This window comes from Sapajus apella, unplaced genomic scaffold (assembly GCF_009761245.1).
Source record: "Sapajus apella isolate SASKATOON/1434 unplaced genomic scaffold, GSC_monkey_1.0 scaffold8, whole genome shotgun sequence".
NCBI classification, from domain to species: domain Eukaryota; kingdom Metazoa; phylum Chordata; class Mammalia; order Primates; family Cebidae; genus Sapajus; species Sapajus apella.
Window position 1 is genome coordinate 9,728,081 of NW_022436948.1, and position 20,930 is coordinate 9,749,010.

Below are 20,930 nucleotides of genomic sequence, written 5' to 3' on the forward strand. Positions count from 1 at the left end.
ATTCCCGGGTTCCACTCCAGCCTCCTGCACCCTTCAGTCCCAGGTAACGCCACAGGCAAGGGAGAGCTGACTAGGGCCTCCAACACAGGGAAATGTGGGCAGTGCATTGTGTAATCACATGGAAACTTTACAAGAACAAAAGTCACCAGTCACTGAACACGGGCTCTTAAAACGGGCCCCATTAACAGAGGTGAATCACTGTGGCATCTCTCAGAAAAGTTAATAAGCTGGAAGTGAGTTCTTACTTCATAATTCTCCAGAAACAAAGGTCGCTGTGTATACTTAATAGTTTTTTTTTTTTTTTTTTTTTGAGGTGTAGTCTCACCGCGTCACCCAGGCTGGAGTGCAGTGGCGCAATCTTGGCTCACTGCAACCTCTTCCTCCAGGGTTCAAGCAATTCTCCTGCCTCAACCTCCTGAGTAGAGATTACAGGCACCCACCTGTAATCTGTACTAAAAAAGTACAGATGGGGTTTCATCATGTTGGCCAGGTTGGTCTTGAACTCCTGACCTCAAGTGATCCACCTTCCTTGGCCTCCCAAAGTGCTGCAGTTATAGGTGTGAGCCACTGCGCTCAGCCATACTCAATAGTCTGAATGAATACACACTTTCCCCCATTCCTAAGCAGTGGCCAAAAAAAAAAGTGACATGAACTTTTGTGCGTGAGTGTTATAGATTTCTCCAAGTTGCTGCTAAACTCTGTCAAGATATTCTACTTTGACTTGCACTCAACTGTCTTTTCAAGCCCTGCCTGGCTTTGCTTTTTTATTTAGGAGCAGCCTCATTTAATGGAAAGACGAAGGACCTTAGAATCCAATACAGGCTGGGCGCAGTGGCTCACACCTGTAATCTCAGCGCTTCGGGAGGCTGAGGCAGGCGGATCACATGAGGTCAGAAGTCTGAGACCAGCCTCGCCACCATGAGGAAAACCCCATCTCTACTAAAAATACAAAAATTAGGTGGGCATGGTGGCACTGCCTGTAATCCTGGCTACTTGGAGGGCTGAGGCAGAAGAATTTCTTGAATCCAGGAGGCAGAAGTTGTAGTGAGCCGAGATCACACTGCACTCCAGCCTGGGTGACAGAATGAGACTCTGTCTCAAAAAAAAAAAGAATACGATGCAGTGGAATAGAATCCCAACTCTGGTGCTTGCTGACTGTGCAACTGGGAAAAATCTTCTTATCTTCTGACCCTCACCTGTAAATGGAGGTAACTCCTGGAGCAGAGGAATTCATTATGCAATGTGATCATGTGCATAATACACACAGCAAGTGCCCATTTCCTCCACAATAGGGGCCCTAAGAGGGTATGTCTTCCCCTCCACGCATGGTGACACTGTGGGGAACTCCAGAATGGAACAGGACATCATGGGAACCCTGCACTTTTGCTTCCCTTATTAATGAGCTACATTTCTTTCCATAAAGGATCTCATCTCCCCAGGCTTGGGACTTCCCCTTTGGCAAAGAAATACAGAGAGATTCCAGGAGGAACAGGGCATTTTGGAATCACAACCACCAAGGAAATGTGAACAAGCAACCTGACCTCCACACCTGCTGCTGCTTCCCGTGTCTCTATACTTCCTTCTCCAGGTCTTATAAAGCAGCGGAATAAACACGGCTTGAAGACGCCCACGCACCTGTCGGAGATCTCGGAGCCCTCTTCCAGGCCGGGCAGCAGGCCGACGATGAAGGCCTGCAGGCTGGGCAGGAGCAGCTTCTGCAGCGGGAGGAAATACTTCTCGTACAGGGTGAGCAGCACGGGCCTCACCGACACCGCCGCGTGTGCCAGGAGAGGAAATAAACCGCAGCTTTGAGAAAGAACAAGAGGGAGCGGGGCAGAAATAAGATACCCAGTCAGAAGTCCCAGGTGACAAGCCAGCTGATGGGAGTTTTTGTTGTTGTTGTTGTAGTTTTTCCTGAGACGGAGTCTCGAATTGTCGCCTGGGCTGGAGTGCAATGGCATGATCTCAGCTCACTATAACCTCCACCTCCTGGGTTCAAGCGATTCTCCTGCCTCAGCCTCCTGAATAGCTGGGATTATAGGTGCCTGTAATCCCAGCCTGGCTAACTTTTTTTTTTTTTTTTTTTTTTTTTTGTATTTTTAATAGAGACAGGGTTTCACTATATTGGCCAGACTGGTCTTGACCTCCTGATTTCATGATCTACCCACCTCGGCCTCCCAAAGTGCTGGGATTACAGGTGTGAGCCACTGCTCCCGGCCTGAGGGGAGTTTTTACAAGCCAACAGCTGGCCACTTAAATTGCTGGTCTTGATGTGTGGTTGACATTAGATAGTCACAAAACACTGTTACGTAATGCAGCCAACAAAGCCATCCGCAATTCAGATCCTAAAGTTCACTTACAGAAAAGTCGGGACAGACAGACTCCAGAAGGCGCCCTGTGACGTCTCCTGGTGATGGCTTTATGATTAACTGTTGCACATACAGCCCCACGCTTATTTTGCCTGTTTGTCATTTTCCCATCTTGTGGACCAAAATACAGATTACCTGGGTCATAAAAAGGAACACAGCAGAGAAGCAATCGTACCTGTACAGAAACAAGTCCTTGGCCAGCCATTTGGTCCCCACAATTTTAAAGATAATTTCATAGGTTTCTAGGGCTTTTAAGTGCACGCCACTGGGCAGGGCAGGATGCAAACACTGAGCTAATCGCTTGCTGATGAGGATCCGTCTTGGCAACAAGGAGTACTTCAGGTTACTCTGAAGAGCCTGTGAAACAAGAGGAAAAAAACACATGAGAAAGGAGGCAGTGATATTTACAATGGAGAGTGAATCTGCTGAAGCCAGGGAGACTGCAACTGTGCCCTGATATGGCTGTAAGAAAGGGACATACACGACAAGGGGACAGAGGGACTGCATGGTGAGAGCCCACGGAAGCTCTGGCAGTGCTGCAGATGAGGCAGGCACAGCGACTTTCTTAGTACGTGGGCAGCATCTGGGTCACACCTCGGAGCCTGTGATGGGTGAAGGCCATGAGCTTCTCTCTCTTCGGAAACCATGAGTAGGGGCTCGCCCAGAAGATATGGATTGGGATTAAAGGGGACCCATCCAGGCGGTGACTCCTGACATTTCTACCGGTTGGAGATGGTGCTGGGAGGGACCCATGCTCCCCAGGAGGAGCATGTCACAACCCTACTGGGTTGGAGCAATGGTAGTCCCAAGCGAGGCTTCCGTAAGCAGGACACATGACATGTCTGCAGGAAAGCGTCCCGGGGTGCTTGCTGTACCTAAGAGACATGGTCAGGAGTGTGAACAGATCGATGCTGTCCTTTGTGGCATCAAGTCACCATGGGCAGAGCTTTGTGCCTGGGAGGCCCCTCATGGCTTAATCTTATAATACAGAGTTCTGACGTTATGGGGAATGACCTGCATAAGTAGCTCATTTGCTCACACAAATATTTACTAAAAGCCTACAGGGTAAAGTTCACACTTTTTTTTTTTTGAAATGGAGTCTCGCCCTGCCGCCTATAGTACAATGGCATGATCTCAGCTCACTGCAACCTCCACCTCCTGGGTTCAAGCGATTCTCCTTCCTCAGCCTCCTGAGTAGGTGGGATTACAGGCATGTGCTACCACGTCTGGCTAATTTTTTGTATTTTTAGTAGAGACAGGGTTTCATCATGTTGGACAGACTGGTCTTGAACTCCTGACCTCAAGTGGTCCACCTGCCTTGGCTTCCCAAAGTGTTGGGATTACAGGCGTGAGCCACACTGCATCCGGCCAAGTTCACACTTTTATTTATTTATTTTTTGTGACAGTTTTGCTGTTGTCACCCAGGCTGAAGAGCAATGGCGTGATCTCAGCTCACTCCAATTTCTGCCTCCTAGGTTCAAGCAATTTTCCTGCCTTAGCCTCCCAAGTAGCTGGGATCACAGGCATGCAGCATCACAGCCAGCTAATTTTATATTTTTTAGTAGAGATCATCTTGGTCAGGGTGGTCTTGAATTTCCGACCTCGGGTGATCTGCCTGCCTCGGCCTCCCAAAGTGCTGGGATTGCCGGCGTGAGCCACCGTGTCGCGTCAAAGTTCACACTTCTTACAAAGGCCTTCAGAGTTACAGTCTGTGGCTCTGGACTGCCTTTCACTGCCCCTTGCCTAAATACCCTTCCATCCACCTTGCTAATTCTTCCTCATGTGTGATTTAGCTCAGTGCCCCCATCTCAGGGAGGCAGAATAGGCCTCCTCTCTGCAGTGTGAGGGCAGGGATCATCTTACTCATCTCTGCTGTCTCCAGCACCTTGCACAGTGCCTAGAACAAAGCGGGCAGTCTGAAAGAACATCTGAGACATGTGCAATGCCAGCTGCGTTCCATCCACGTCAGAATCGTGGGCCCTGGGTCATATGACCGCAGGGCCATGACAACTTTCCTCTTGTAAGCAAAGACTACGGTCCCACCTCTGAAACACACTCAGGTTATGCAGGACATAAAAGGAAGACAAGGAAAACAAGAATATTTTTCATCAGAGGCCTGTGGTCCAAGTAAATTCTCAAATTCAATGGAACGACATCTTAAAAAAAAAAAATCAGATGTAGCCGAGCACGGTGGTTCATGCCTGTAATCCTAGCACTCTGGGAAGCTGAGGTGGGTGGATCACGAGGTCAGGAGTTTGAGACCAGCCTGCCCAACATAGTGACACATCGTCTCTACTAAAGATACAAAGAATTAGGTGGGTGTGGTGGCATGTGCCTGTAACTCCAGCTACTCAGGAAGCTGAAGCTGGAGAATGGCTTGAACTTGGGAAGTGGAGGTTGCAGTGGGCCAAGACCATGCCATTATACTCCAGCCTGGCCGACAGGGCGAGACTCTGTCTTTAAAAAAAAAAAAAAATCAGATATAACTAGTGGTCATCAAAAAAAATACCTTAAATTATATTTATTTATTTAGAGACAGGGTTGCATTCTGTCACTCAGGCTGGAGAGCAGTGGTATGATCATGGGTCAGTGCAGCTTCAACCTCCTGGTCAAGTGATCCTCCCACCTTGGCCTCCTGAGTAGCTGAGAATCGCTTGAACCTGAAAGGTGGAGGTTGCAGTGAGCTGAGGTTGTGCCATGTACTCCAGCCTGGGTGACAGAATGAGACTGTCTCAAAAAAAAAAAAAAAAAAAAAAAATCAGCAGAGTGTGGTGGTGCACACCTATAGCCCCAGCTACTCAGGAATTGAAGTGGAAGGATCGCTTAGCCCGGGAGGTGGAGGTTGCAGTGAGCTGTAAGCAACTGCAGACCCAAGGTATATCGAGAATTTTAACAGATGCTGAAGTCATGAAGGAAATCTGCACATGAGAGGTGCAGCTGAAGAACCTAAAATTTCCTTTTACGATGATACAAAAAAGATAAATAATAATTAACAGTAACTAATATTTAACATTAAATGGATATAAGGTATTATTTCTTAAATGACACAGTGATATTGTTTTTTTTTTTTGGATGGAGTCTCGCTCTGTTGCCCAGGCTGGAGTGCAGTGGTGTCATCTTGGCTCACTGCAACCTCTGCCTTCTGGGTTCAAGTGATTCTCCTACCTGAACCTCCTGAGTAGTTGAGGTTACAGGCACTCACCACCACATCTGGCTAATTTTTGTATTTTTAGTAGAGATGGGGTTTGACCATGTTGGCCAGGCTGGTCTCAAACTCCTGACCTCAAGTGATCTGCCCACCTTGGCCTTTCAAAGTGCTAGGACTGCAGGTGTGAGCCTTCCATACTGTTTGTTAAAACTGCTAATGACCTGTACCCAAAGACAACATCGGTGCCCTCCTCCAAGTGCAGGGCTAGGAAACCTTCTTTTTGAGAGAGTCTCGCTCTGCCGCCCTGGCTGGAGTACAGTGGCGTGATCTTGGCTCACTGCAACCTCCACCTCCCAGGTTCAAGCGATTCTCCTACTTCAGCCTCCCAAGAAGCTGGGACTATAGGCACACACCACCACACCTGGCTAATTTTTTGTATTTTTAGTAGAAATGGGCATGTTGGCAAGAATGGTCTTGATCTCCTGACCTCGTGATCCGCCCGCCTTGGCCTCCCTCCTAAAATGCTGGGATTACAGGCGTGAGCCACCACACCCATCTGGAAAGCTTCTTTGGTATGAATTTTCTTGTTCTAAAGAAAGTGGCTGGGCACAGTGGCTTACGCCTGTAATCTCAGCACTGTGAGAGTCCAAGAAGGGCAGGTCACTTGAGCCTAGGAGTTGGAGACCAGCCTGGGCAACACAGTAAAACCTGGTCTCTACCAAAAAAATACAAATACATTGGCTGGGTCTGGTGGTGCACGCCTATGGTCCCAGCTACCTGGGAGGCTGAGGTAGGAGGATCACCAGAGCCCAGGAGGTTGAGACTGCAGTGAGCTGTGATCGTGCCACTGTACTCCAGCCTGGGGGACAGAGGCTCTGTCTCAAAAGGAAAAAAAGAATGAAAGTTCGCTTTTGGCGTTTTTTTTTTTTTTTTTTTTTTGACCGGGTTTTGCCCCGTCAGCCACAGTGGAGATCGCAGTGGTGCGATCTCAGCACACTGTAGCCTCGACCTCCAGAGCCCAGGCCATTCTCACTCATCGGCTTCCTGAGTAGCTGGGACCACAGGCATGTACCACCATGCCTGACTAGTTTCTGTGTGTTTTGTAGAGAAGGGGTTTGGCCATGTTGCCCAGGTTAATCTTGAACTCCTGAGCTTAAGCAATCAACCCACCTCAGCCTCTCAAAGCTCTGGGATTATAGGCATGAGCCACCATGCCCAGCCAATAATGAAAGTTATCCCAAGGAGTTTGAGACCAGCCTGGGCAATACTTCAAGACCCCATCCTGAAGTTTCTGTTTGGGAGGATGAAAACATTCTAGAGATGGAAGGTAGGGTATATAACATGAATGTGCTTAACACTACTGAATTGTGCACTTAAAAACAGTTACAATGGTAAACTTTAGGCCATGTGTATTTTACCACAACAGCATAAAAAGAAAAGAAACAATGCTGTTTCATGGCAATAGCTCTTGCGGGCTAAGGCTGCAAGAGCCATGAACTCTTGGGTGACGCTTGCACGCCAGCCCCTCCTGGACTGAACTGACTAGAAAACAATGGGGCTCATTTTACCAAGTCCTCAGGCAGCCCAGGGACTTGGTCCAGCTCCCTTGAGACAGCTTGCAATCTTGTTTTTGAGACGGAGTTTCGTTCTTGTTGGCCAGTCTGGAGTGTCTCAGCTCACCGCAACCTCTGCTTCCCAGGTTCAAGTGATTCTTCTGCCTCAGCCTCCCAAGTAGCTGGGATTACCGGCATGCACCACCACACCTGGCTAACTTTGTATTTTTAGTAGAGACGGGGTTTCTCCATGTTGGTCAGGCTAGTCTTGAACTCCTGACCTCAGGTGATCCACCTCAGGCCTCCCAAAGTGCTGTGATTACAGACGTGAGCCACCGCGTCTGGCCAGCTTTTAATCTTTAATTAGCACAATAACCTCTTTCCAAGGCTTGCAAACTCCTGATTTCCCCTTTAGGGTTGAGTGTGGGTGTGTGTTTCCCTGCCCAGTGAATCAGTAAATTCAGGTTTTTTCTGTTTTTGTTTTTCCTGGCTTGTTTTTTAAAGTTCTAGTGGGGTTTGTCTTATTTTCTGACAGCATCTTCACCCTTCACCCAGCAACATGCTTCAGCTCCTATTTGGCAACATAGCTGACACTATGAACCACTTAGAACTCCAAGATATGAAGTATTTGGGTACCAAGAAGGAAGCCCTGCTCTCAAATTCCTTCTAACTCTCATCTAGGAGGACAACCATGAGCTCCTGCCCTCACGGCCAATCTTGGTGACTTTTCCTTCTTTGAGCTAAAACTGGGCCACAGGTCACTCCTATCCCTCTCCCAGCAGGCCCAGGGCTGCCACGACTGGCATCATAGCACAAATGGGGTGTGCCACCCTCATACTGCCTTTCTCAACTCCATCCTCCATCCAGGCTTTGGTAAGAACCTTCTCCAGCAAGAATAGCTCAGCAAACACTTCCGGAGCAGCTTCACTGTCCAGAAACCCAACTTGGCTGGCCAGTAAGCTGAGTATATGTATCCCATGAGAAATGTTCTTCTGCATCTGCAGAATAAATATCACAGAGAAACAGATGAACTGAGGCCGGACGCAGTGGCTCATACCTGTAATCCCAGCACTTTGGGAGGCTGAGGCAGGCAGATCATTTGAGGTCAGGAGTTTGAGACCAGCCGAGGCAACATGGCAAAACCCTGTCCCTACTAAAAATATAAAAATTAGCCAGGCGTAGTAGCACATGCCTGTAATCCAAGCTACTCGGAAGACTGAGGCGGGAGGATCACTTGAACCCAGGAGGCAGAGGTTGCAGTGAGCTGAGACTGTGCCATTGCATTCCAGCCTGGGTGACAGAGGGAGACTCCATCTCAGGAAACAAACAAACAAACAAACAAAAACCCCAGATGAACTGGCCAGGAAAAATAGCCATGTTTTCAAAATCACTTTTTATTTTATTTATTTATTATTTAGAGACAAAGCATCGCCCTGTTGCTGAGGGCTGGAGTGCAGTGGTGCAATCTTGGCTCACTGCAACCTCTGCCTCCTGGGTTCAAGTGTTTCTCCTGCCTCAGCCTCCAGAGTAGCCAGGATTACAGGTGCGTGCCATCACGCCCAGCTAATTTTCTTTTTGTATTTTTAATAGAGATGGGGTTTCACCATGTTGGCCAGGCTGGTCTCGAGCTCCTGACCTCAGGCAATTTGCCTGCCTCGGCCTCCCAAAGTGCTGAGGTTACAGTGTAAGCCACTGCACCCAACCCAAAATTACTTTTTAAAGTGCTTAAAAAAAAAAAAAAAAAAAAAAGGAGAAACTGATTAAACAGGGAATTAAACTTTCTTATTTATTTTGCTCAGGAACTATACTGTTCTAAAAGCATTCCTTAAGCTATAATTAGGACATAATTATAATATTTTTGACCTCATTATATTCATAGGCTCACCAAGTTGACCTTATAAGAAAATACTAAACTGTAAGTATAAGGTATGTTTGAAAAAAACAGACTCAAACTACATCCAAACTTAATAGAAATCAGGAAGTATCGCCATTGCTCCACCCAAGAAAATATCTTTGTTTTTCTTTGACTTTACACAACCTGACAGTATGATAGTCCCCAGGACTTGGCATGGTTTAGAAGTGTTCTGTGTAGGAAACATGATGAAAAGTTCCTAAAGGCTACACCATGATCACAACAGTTACCATGCTTAAAAATGGTTAAGATGGTCAACTTTATGTTACATGCATTTTACTACAACTTAAAATGTTTATATGTATTTTACCACGATTTAAAATGTTTTAAAGGAGAATTAACAATATGGGTGGGGAGGTGAGCAAGTTATGTTTCATTTTTAAAATGCTTTATTCAGCCTGTAAAATAAAAATGTTAAATGTTTCCTTTAAAAGTTCCTAGAAGAGACAGTTGCCCTACTCCTGCACAGAGTGTAATGCTGACTTCAGAACACCAGATGTCTTTGTCTAGAAAGAAATGTAAGTCAGCCAATTTAAAAGCACATCTTCCATCAAGCAAACGAGGAGTCGAATTTTTCACGGCGGAACACTGGCATGTCTTCCTTCTGCAAGTCAACCATCTTTATAAGGGTGTTCTTTTCATGCCACACAAAGGAAGCTGCCACGGTGAGTCAGGGAGGCCAGGTGGCACAGGCTCGAATGCTCAGTGAAGCATTTGCCAGGGGGCACTGTTAGTGCCCTTTAGACAGGACGAACACGGAACAGATGCAGAGCTGTAACAGACCAGTGTGTGGCCAGGACTTCCCAAGTGCTGATCGTGCAGCGTCCCACCTTGTCTGAAATGGCATGAACCGGTCGCTCTGCCAGCTTGAGGGTGTGGCGGTGGCAAGAGATAAGCTGGAGAAACAGGCACAGGGCAAGGCTGCTGAGAGCCATCTCAGGGAGTCAGGGTTCCACAGGTAACCAGTGAGGCCAGGTTTTGTTGAACTGGGAGAACAAAGCTGCTGTAACTCCTATGTAAACAAGGAGCTTCCTTCTCCGAAAGGTCACAGCTGAAACATCATTTGTGTTGTATTTACATAAGTCAGCTGAACCCTAACAGGGCCATGCACCCGATGAATCAGCTCCCAACATGAGTTACGACATCCACATCCCCAAATCCCAGCTTCCAATAAAGCTGCTAGCAAGGAATGGGTCGCTCAGGCTAACTCCATCTTCTGCATCAGGTAAGGAGGCACATTAGAAGACGTATTTTTTTCCTTTTAATATTTTCTTAAAATTACTATGCTGCTTGAGTAGGAGCAGAAGTGAAGGCTGAGCATATCATCTACTAGAGACTTTAAAGGCATGCTCAGAAAAAAAGGGGCAGGCCAGACATGGTGGCTCAGGCCTGTAATCCCAGCACTTTGGGGGGCTGAGGCAAGTGAATTGCTTCAGCCCAGGACTTCAAGACCAGCAGCATGGCAAAACCCTGTCTCTACAAAAAGTACAAAAATTAGCTGGGCATGGAGATGTGTACCTGTAGTCCCAGCTACTCAGGAGGCTGAGGCAGGGGGGTCACTTAAGTCTAGAAGATCAAGGCTGCAGTGAGCTATGATCGCAGCCTGCACTCCAGCCTGGGCAACAGAGTGAGACCTTGTCTCAAAAAAAAAAAAAATAGGCTGGGCTTGGTCGCTTATGACTACATTATCAGCACTTTGAGAGGCGGAGGCAGGCAGATCACCTGAGGTTGGGAGTTCAAGCCCAGCCTTGCCAACATGATGAAACCCCATCTCTAATAAAAAATATAAAAATTAGCCAGGTGTGGTAGCGGGCTTCTGTAATCCCAGCTACTCAGGAGGCTGAGGCAGGTGAACTGCATGAACCAGGAAGGCGGAAGTTGCTATGAGCCAAGATGCTGCCACTGAACTCCAGCCTGGGCAACAGAGTGAAGCTCCATCAGGAGGGGAAGGAGGGGGAGGGAAAGGGGGAGTGGAAGGGGAGGGGGGAGAGGGAGTAGAGGGGGAGTGGAAGGGGAGAGGGAGAGAGAGTTGAGAGGGAGGAGAGGAGAGGGGAGGGGAGGGGAGAGGAGGGGAGAGAGGAAGGGAGGAAAGGAGGAAGGAAGGAAGGGAGGAAGGAGCAGCCAGCTCACTCAGGCCAGGCCTTGGGGGCAAAGCACAGCGGGTGCTTGACTGTGGCCGGCACCTACTCACCGTCCATGGGGGGAATGACATTGCTGAAGGCAAAGCCTGAGCCTTGGCAGCTTGGCAGGTTCAGAAACTCATTTTTATCAGTTCACCCAGAGGTGGCTCTGCTGTGGAGGGAATGTTTTGCTGGCCACTGGTTGAGCTCCTAAGACGAGCTCTGAAAGTCAACGGGAGGAGAGCTGTGACAGGCCAGGCTCTGGGTGGCTGGCCTGGGTCTGAGTCTGGCACCAGCTCTCATCTAAGCAAGCCTGTCCCAAGTCACCTGACAGCTCTGAGGCTCCGCTTTCTCACCCATTATTTCTGAAACCTAGAATCCTCCAAAGTCAGCACCATTCAGCCCCTTTTACTGATGAACGAGCCGGCGCTCAGACGTTTGCCTGCAGCTTTCCAGGTGTGCAGAGAGTATTTCAGGTCCGCCAGCGCCCTGCAAAGCCCACACTCCTGGGGTGGGGGTGGAACATGTAGACATGTCGGGGGAGGCTGAGGAAGTGCTGTAGATGACCAAAAATGTGTCATCACTTACTCATAAGCTGGTCGTGCAGGCTAAACTCAAAAAGAAGCTGAAACATACAGGATATTCATTCTACTTCCACTTCCCCAGTGTGTAAGGGTCAATACTGGATATGCATGCACATGTCCACAAATGCATGTAAATACATACATACATCTCATACACATGTGCACACACACCCTCTACACATGCATACACATACACACATGCACATATACACTGCACACATACAGACTGCATACACACACATCCCACACATGTACACATACACAAGTCATGAGCAATAGGGTCCGTCAACAACACAGTCTGCTCCCAATCTCTTAGTTAAGATGACTCAGGAATCTAGATGCTAGATCAGAAAATTACTTTTTTTTTTTTTGATCTGGAGTCTCTCTCTGTTGTCCAGTGGTGTGATCTTGGCTCACTGCAACCTCTACCTCCCAGGTTCAAGCAATTCTCATGCCTCAGCCTCCTGAGTAACTGGGAGGTACCCACCACCATGCTCAGCTGATTTTTGTATTTTGAATAGAGACGGGGTTTTACAGTGTTGGCCAGGCTCATCTCGAACTCCTGACCTCATATGATTCACCTGCCTTGGCCGCTCAAAGTGCTGGGATTATAGGTGTGAGCCACTGCGCCTGGCCCAGAAAATTACTTCAGAAAACACACGGCAACTAACTCACTGCTGCCCTATGGCAGGCAAGCTACAGCACACGTGTGCAAACGCTGCCCCTTATTTTTCCCGTCAGAGTTTATTATGACACTTAGACTCAAAGCCACTCAATCTTGCCACTAATGCCTATTTTCCCTGTCTTCCCACATAGGAAATTTAGGTAGCTATGATGCTGTACAATGCCTTCCGCATTTCTACACTTACATGTTATTCTTTTTTTTTTTTTTTTTCAGAGTCTCACTCTGTCTCCCAGGCTAGAGTGCAGTGGCGTGATTTCGGCTCATTGCAACCTCCGCCTCCGGGGTTCAAGTGATTCTCCTGCCTCAGCCTCCCAAGTAGCTGGGACTATAGGCACATGTCACCATGTCCAGCTAACTTTTTTGTATTTTTAGTAGAGACAGGGGTTTCACTGTGTTAGCCAGGATGGTGTCGGTCTCCTGACCTTGTGATCTGCCCTCTTTGGCCTCCCAAAATGCTGGGATTACAGGCGTGAGCCACTGCACCCGGCCCACATTTTATTCCTCTGCGATAGCGCAGCACTTCCTCAGCCTTCCCCTCAACCCTGGAGTGGGGGTTTGGCAGGGCGCTGGCTGGCCTGAGATATTTGCTGTACACCTGAGAAACTGCAAGCAAACCTTTGAACTCCAGTTTCTTCATCAGTAGAAGAGGCTGAATGGCACTGAGTTTGGAGGATTCTAAGTTTGAAAAACGGTGATGGCACGCATATAATATGAGCTCACAAAGGAAACTGTTCTATTAGGACGGGGGGGTCTAAGAGCTAACAGTCTCAGAAGTGATGAAAAATGGCAGGAGGAGGTGAAGGAAGCTGAGCTCTGTAACAAGCCACAGGAAAAGAAGGTAAGGATGGGGGACCAACCCGCCCTTCAGCACGTCTATACCTTGAAATGTACATGATGCAGAGAACACTGACAAGCTTATGAATTTATCATCACAAACCAGAAAATCAAACAACAGTAACCATACCGTTAAAAAATAAAATGACGTGGCATTGGGAAATGTTCTTTTCTAATTTGTAACCATACTTTAATCCACATAGACATGATCTGTTTAACACACAGCAAAGTTTATAGGGAAACCCACTTGTTAAAGTCAGAGACAGAGGCAAAGAAAGAACACCTTGGGGTCAGGGTCTTATTACAAATCCTAAACAGGTTGCAGTCCTCAAAGTTCTACTGGTAGAACTCAATATTCTTCAAAAATCATACCCAGAACAGAACTGGCATGCTCTAATGAAATTGTTACCTCCTCCTCCCCAGTGCCTTCTCCTAGAGGTCTCCGAGAGGCCTCCTGGCCCTCAGTGCTACAGCAGAGCAGGTGCAGAGTGGCTGCTCAGAGCTCTAGGCTCAACCTCCCACAGTGATCTGGGTCCCAGCAGCCTGCAGAGCCTCCTGCACCTGAAGCGCACATGGGCTGCCGGCTGGATCAGCACTGGCTGCGCATGTGGGCTGCCGGCTGGATCAGCACTGGCTGCGTAAGCTGGGCAGCCTGAGTACCAAGAAGGGGAATGCAGAGCCTCAGGCCGGAGGCGAAGCACGCAGCTCTCCATGATAGCCTGTTCTGAATCCCACCTGTGGTCTTCCTCCTCGAGCTTTTTCCCCGATTCCCTGTCCCTGGAGTAAGCTACTTGCATGGAGGCAGGAGACCTGTGAAAGAACCAGCTCTCGGTGGCTGGGTGGGAAGGGGCCATTAATAATGTACACAGGGGCTGGGTGTGGTGGCTCACACCTGTGATCCAAGCACTTTGAGAGGCCAAGGTGGGTGGATCACTTGAGGTCAGGAGTTCGAGGCCAGCCTGGACAACATAGCGAAACCCTGTCTCTACTAAAAATACAAAAATTAGCCCAGAATGGTGGTGCACATCTGTAATCCCAGCTACTTGGGAGGCTGAGGCAGGAGAATCACTTGAACCCTGGAGATGAAGGTTGAAGTGAGCCAAAATCACACCACTGCACTCTAGGCTGGGCGACAGAGTATGACTCCATCTCAAAACAACAACAAAAAAAGCAAAACCCAAAAATTATCTGGGCATGGTGGTGTGTGGCTGTAGCCCCAGCTACTTAGGAGGCTGAGGCAGGAGAATTGCTTGAACCTGGGAGGCAGAGGTTGCTGTGAGCTGAGATTCTACCACTGCACTCCAGCCTGGGCAACAGAGCAAGACACTGTAAAAAACAAAACAAAACAAAACAAAAACCCACGTGTACAGGAAATATGAAGACGGCATGAGAGCTGGGCTATTTCCAGATAAATTCAAGCCCAAAGCTGACTTCTCTCTCCAAAAGGCCAGCAGCTATATAACTCTGTCCCGGGTACTCAGAACAAAGAGGCAGAGCGCTGTGGCTGGCAGAGAGGCAGCAGGCGCTGGAAGCACACGACCTCCTCCAAAACACAACATAGGTTCCACACTTGAATTGGTGCCTCCGCCATGCCCATGCAGAGACAGAAATTCCCCTGCATCTGCTCCGTGGGAGTCCTGCTCCCAGCCAGCAGCCGCTCCAAGGACTGCAAGACCCTGTGTCTTTTAAGGACTCACAGAAAACCTTTACCTTCAGCAGACAAGTACGTCCACGTTAGCCTGCGGAAGGAACAGGCTCCAGCTCTGGGGTTAAGGATGTGCCAGGGTTGTGAGCTCAGCTGGGGCATGTGTGGCTGAGAACATACAGGTTTAAATGAAGCAAATGTACTGCCTCACAAAACCAAAAGTCCATCGCAGCGGTTCTCAACTAGGGAGATTTTGCCTCAAGGGGACATTTGACAATGTATAGAAACATTTCTGGCTGTTACAACTTTGGGTGGAGGAGGGGGTGATACTGGCATCTCCTGGACAGAAGTCAGGGAGGCCAGGATGCGGATAAACATCCTACAGACAGGGGGGCACAGTGGCATGCCTGTGATCCCAGCTACTCGGGAGGCGGACTTGAGAGGACTATGTGAGGCTGTAGTGAGCTGTAACTGCCTCTGTGAACAATCACTGCACTCTGGCCTGGGCAACACTGTGACACCCTGTCTCTTAAACCAAACATCCTATAGTGCACAGACCACCACCCACCCACAGCCAGAACGTCTGTCATGCCTCAGCCTGCTAAGGCTGGGAAACCAGGGCTAAAGGAGCTCATTTCTGCATTTGGTTTATCTGAGGGCTCAGTGACCTCGTCAAAAGATCCAAGCACTCTGGTGCCTTACGTGCTCCTAGGCTCAAGCAATTCTCCTGCCTAATCTCCCAACTAGCTGGGCCCACAGGTACACACACTGCCTCATTTTAACATACCTGGCTAATTTTAACTTTTTTTGTAGAGATGCGGTCTGGCTATATGGCTCAGGCTGGTCTCAGACTCCTGGCCTCAGGCCATCCTCCCACCCCAGCCTCCCAAAGTGCTGGGATTATAGATGTGAGCCAGCACGCCCTGCCGGTGGGGTGACTCTTAACCTATCTTCCCCTGTCATGGTAGTGTGTGTTCATTTTTGTCTCTTTGTACAAGAAGAAAATCTTTCCAGAAGTCACCCTGCAGCCTTCCTGCCATGTCTCATTGGGCTAAAGGAGGTTATATGCCCACCTCTAAATTAATCCCTGCCAAGGAAAACAGAATTTCTAGAATTAAGTTCTAGAACAATAACATTTAATGCTGGGGCCCCCACCCTGGAGCACATCATCACCTGATCGCCAAATATAACTGGGTTTCTCTATTGGCAAGGCGGCAGAGGGGAGAATGGTTATGAGGTGGGTAACCAGCGCGTCTGCCCCAATCTCAGAAGTAAGTGGTGAGTCTGAACATGAACCCAGGTGCTCCGATTCCAGGCTCCCTCCTGAATTCCACAAATCTGAATTAGATTATCTTCCAACATATTTGCTTCCCAGGCATATCTTAGGCATTGGGAAAATCTAGCCTAAGTACAAGAATCACCCCCAAACGCAAGAGTAATATGTAAGGCAGAACAGTGATGTTTGGCAGAAAGCAATTCAATACTTCACACATTGATCAGGTAATGAAATGACGTGACTTTTTTGCCATATAAAGATAAATAGTTATTAAATGTTAGTAACCAAGGAATAAACTGATCCTTCATGAGACAAGAAACAGGGAGGTCACAGGGTAGAGATGACGGTGAAACACTACAGAACCTTCCATTAAAATCAGTGCGTGCCAGGTGGGTGCAGGTGCTGGGCCCAGCCCACCCAGATCATGGCTCCCTTCTTTTTCAGTTAGAGTACAGCTGGGCCACGGCTGCTCAGTTTCCCTGGGAGGAGTGGGTGGATGTAACACATGCCATCAGGACCTGGCTTGTTAAAACCTATGTGTGCTTCTCTGTGTCCTTCTCTCTTCCTGTGGGACAGAATGGCAATGAACAGAGAAACTTTGAAAGTCATGTGTTCAAGAAGGCAGAGTCCTGGCTTGGGTTTCTGGAATGACCAAGTAAAAGAGAGCTGCACACCCATCTGAACACCATGCTTAACTGATACATGAGAATAAACTTCAATTATATCGAGGGCACTGATTTTGGACTTCTTTGTTATAGCAGCCAACATTACTGTGGTTAATACACTGATAGTAACATTGCTTTTCAACACGGTTCCAGGAAATGCTAGCAAAACATTAGAAAAAAATACAAATCAGTATTGGTTGATGGTACACACCTGTCTACCCAAGGAAAATGATCCCAGTAACAACAGCAAAAACACCTGTATAAAATACTTAACATACTTGAGAAACAGGAAGGTCTTATGTAAGAAGAGCTCTTAAGGACATTAAGTGAATACTTTTTTTTTTTTGGACACAGTCTCACTCTGTCACCCAGGCTGGAGTGCAGTGGCGTGATCTCAGCTCACTGCAACCTCCGCCTTCTGGATTCAATCGGTTCTTGTGCCTCAGCCTCCCAAGTAGCTGGAATTACAGGCACAAGCCACCACATTCAGCTAATTTTTGTATTTTTAGTAGAGACAAGGTTTTGTCATGTTGGCCAGGCTGGTCTTGAACTCCTGACCTCAGGTGATCTGCCTGCCTAGGCATCCCAGTGTGCTAGAATTACAGGCATGAGCCACCATGGCCAGCCTCATTTTTTTTTTTTTTTTTTTTCAACAATGCAGTTTTGTTCTATTTCCCAGGCTGGAGTGCAGTCTATTGCCCAGGCCCAATCTCGGCTCACTGCAACCTCTGCCACCCGGGTTCAAGCGATTCTCCTGCCTCAGCCTCCTGAGTAGCTGGGACTAACAGGCGTGTGCCACCATGCCTGGCTATTTTTTTGTATTTTTGGTAGAGACGGGGTTTTACCATGTTGGCCAGGCTGGTCTCGAACTCCTGACCTCAGGTGATCCACCTGCCTCGGCCTCCCAAAGTACTGGACTTACAGGCATGATTACACGGTGCCCAGCCCACTTACTGACTTTCTAATCATCTGTCATGTGGGAAATGCAAAAGCCACAATAGATAGTATTACACTCTCATTAGAATGACCAAAATGAAAAAGACTGACCATACCAAGTGTTGAAGAGGCTGGGGGAGAACTGGAGCTTTCTTACTCTGCAGCTGGGAATGTAAAATGATACAACCACTTTGGAAAACAGTTTGGCAGCTTCCTAAAAAATTAAACATACACCTACTGGAAGCAACCCAAATGTCCACTAATGGGAAATGGATAAAGGAATTGTATATATCCATCAACTCTTAGCAGTTAAAAAGGAATGAACCTTTGATGTGCACAACAGCTTGAATGACTCTCAAAACAGCTTTGCTGAGTGAAAGAAGCCAGACCAGAAGAGAAGAGAGAGGGCACAGACTGTGGAATTGCATTTATATAAACTTTCAGAAAATGCAAACAAATCTATGGTGACAGAAAACAGATCAGCAGTTGTCTGGGGACAAGAGAGGGAGGGAGAGGACACAAGGGCAGGAGGAAACTTCTGGGGGTGACAGATCCATGTTCACTGCCTTGATTGTGGTAATGGACTCACAGGGATAAAAGTTATGTCAACACTGTAAATTACACACTTCTAAATGCTGGCAGTTATTTACATACATTGTATGTAAATAAAGTTGGAAAAAATTTAAAAGCAAAAGACTATTTTTAAAAGGTAAGTCAATGGGAATGCCTGTATGTGACACAAGCCTGAATGTTGTTATTCCTGTTCACACATTTGTCTTTTCTGAAAAATACAAGTGTCACTTAGTTCCTTCTGTAATAGTCGGCCCAGGCTGCCGTAACACAATACCACAGAGTGGGCAGTGAAACAACAGAAATGTACTTCTCCCAGTCCAGCAGGCGGGGAGGCCACAATGAAGGTGCCCACAGTTTCAGCTCTTTTCCTGGCTTGCAGACAGCCATCTTCTCACTGTGGCCTCACATGGTGACTTGTGGGAGGATGTCTGTCTCTTCCTCTTTTTTTTTTTAAAGAGACTCCTGGGCTCAAGCAAACCTCCCACCTCAGCCTCCCAAGTAGCTGAGACTACAGGCGGGTGCCACCTGGTTAATTTTGGTATTTTTTTTTTGTAGAGATGGAGTTTCCTCATGTTGTCCAGACTGGTCTCAAGCTCCTGGGCTCAAGTGATCCTCCTACCTTAGCCTCCCAAAGTCCTGAGACTACAGTGTGAGCCACTGCACCCGGCCTCTTCCTATTCTTATAAGGCCACAGTCCTATTAAATTAGGGTCTCATTCTCATGACCTCATTTAACCCATATCATCTGCCAAAGATCCCACCTTGATATACAGCCACACTGGGGGTGAAGACTTCAGTATATGAGTTTGAGGGGAGGAGGAGAAACACCATTCAATCCATAGCACTTTCCATACCAAGGCCTGACATGGGGTTTCGGGCTCATAACTTTCTTGGCAGAATTTATACAATGTAAGTGGGTCACAAACTGTTTCCCTTATTCATAAACTCAATTCTGTTAGATTACTGGATGTTTCAGTCTATTTTCTGTTGCTTATAACAGAATACCTGAAAATGAGTCATTTATAAAGAAAATAAATTACTTTTTACAGTTACAGAGGCTGAGCTCAAGGGGCTGCATCTGGCAAGGGCCTTCTTGCTGGTAGAGACTCTCTGCAGAGTCCCAAAGTGGTGCAGGATAGCACATGGCAGGAAGCGGGGCATGCTGATGCTAGCTCAGGCCTCTCTTCCTCTTGTTTAAGACACCAGTTCCCCACCTAGGGTGACTCATCAATCCATTAATCCATAAATCAATCAGTAACCCTTTTATGAGAGCCCTCAGGCCCCTCATGATCCAATCACTTTTTAAAGGCCCCCCACAAACCGGTATTGTCATACTGGGGGTTAATTTTCAGCATGAACTTTGGGAGGGCATTTAAATCACAGTCCTGGAGGAATACAGATGAGGCCCTACCAGTGAGATGCTGAGATGAAAACAGATACCCTGTAGGCTGAGAGGTGCAGCCCATGCACTCTAAATCTGGACTACCTCCATCCCCATGGCAGACCTGAAAGGAAGAATGGCAAAAATATTCCTTCACTCAAACACAAAAGAAATAGACTATTCTGGCTACAAATTATCAAAAAGCATATCAGACTCTTTTCAGCAGACAGGAAGGCTCTTTTCAAAAGGACCATCTCAGCCTTTCAGTGTGAGTAGTCCTCACTGAGGATGCTGTCAAGCCTGAGGTAGCGGTGCTCTTGCATATTCTCAGCTCCTTCAGATGACCTGGGGTAAGGGGCGAAGCTGTAACGTCATCAGAGCCCCAACATGGCAACAACAGAACAGCAGCAAAGGATTCAGAAGCCCTTGCCACACCTTAGAAACAAGAGTTAGGGTTGGATGCAGTGGCTCATGGCTGTAATCTCAGCACTTTGGGAGGCTGAGGCGGGTGAATAACCTGAGGTTGGGAATTCAAGACTAGTCTGGCCAACATGGCGAAACCCCATCTCTAAAAAAAAAAAAAAAAATAGCCAGGTGTGGTGGCGCATGCCTGTGATCCCAGCTACTCAGGAGGCTGGGGTGGGAGAATCGCTTGAATGCAGGAGGTGGAGGTTGTAGTGAGCCGGGATTGGGCCACTGTACTCTAGCCTGGGCAGCAGAGTGAGACTCTGTCTGAAAAAGGGGAGGGGAGAGGAGGGGAGGGGAGGAGAAGGGAAGGGAGGGGAAGGGAGGGGAGGGGAGGGGAGGGGAAAGAAAGGGAGGGGAGGGGAGTAGAGTGGAGGGGAAGGGAGGAAAGAGGAGGGGAGGGGAGGGGAGGGAAGTTGGATTTGCATCTTCTAAATCCTGGTCTCAAGATCAGGACACTACCAGAGACAAATGGGTGCAGGGCTGGCCCCTCTACTGCAGGAACAGGATCTACTTTAATGTGATAAGCATCCCCACCATCAGCATCCTTTCCATTCGTTCTCTTCTGAGAAGGCAATGCAGGGCCTTACCATTCCATGATGACCCTGGCCCTGCACTTACCTGACCACCTCCACCTTCACGGTCACAGCCACACAGGTCATTAGAACAAAGGCTGCTGGGAAATGTAGGTGCCACGGTCTAACAGATGAGGCCCTACGAGTGAGATGCTGAGATGAAACCAGACACCATGCAGGCTGAGAGGCGCAGTGCTTACAGGATGAGGC

General features: G+C 47.9%; 1 protein-coding gene across 6 annotated transcripts in view; it reads right to left on the bottom strand.

Moving 5' to 3' along the window:
- Window positions 1–20,930, bottom strand: part of DOP1B (DOP1 leucine zipper like protein B) — a 119,927-nt gene that overhangs the window by 84,841 nt on the left and 14,156 nt on the right. For 5 of the 6 annotated variants that reach the window (XR_004268601.1, XR_004268600.1, XR_004268602.1 and 2 more), the window contains exons 3-4: window positions 2,545–2,726; window positions 1,636–1,806 (exon numbers count right to left, since the gene is read on the bottom strand). Coding sequence is in view for 3 of the 6 variants with exons in the window: in XM_032276931.1 (XP_032132822.1) it covers window positions 1,636–1,806; window positions 2,545–2,726 (353 nt within the window). In the remaining 3 variants the exon portion in view is untranslated. Of the gene's footprint in view, window positions 1–1,635; window positions 1,807–2,544; window positions 2,727–20,930 lie in introns of those variants that run through there. The other variant, XM_032276933.1, reaches the window with a different exon arrangement.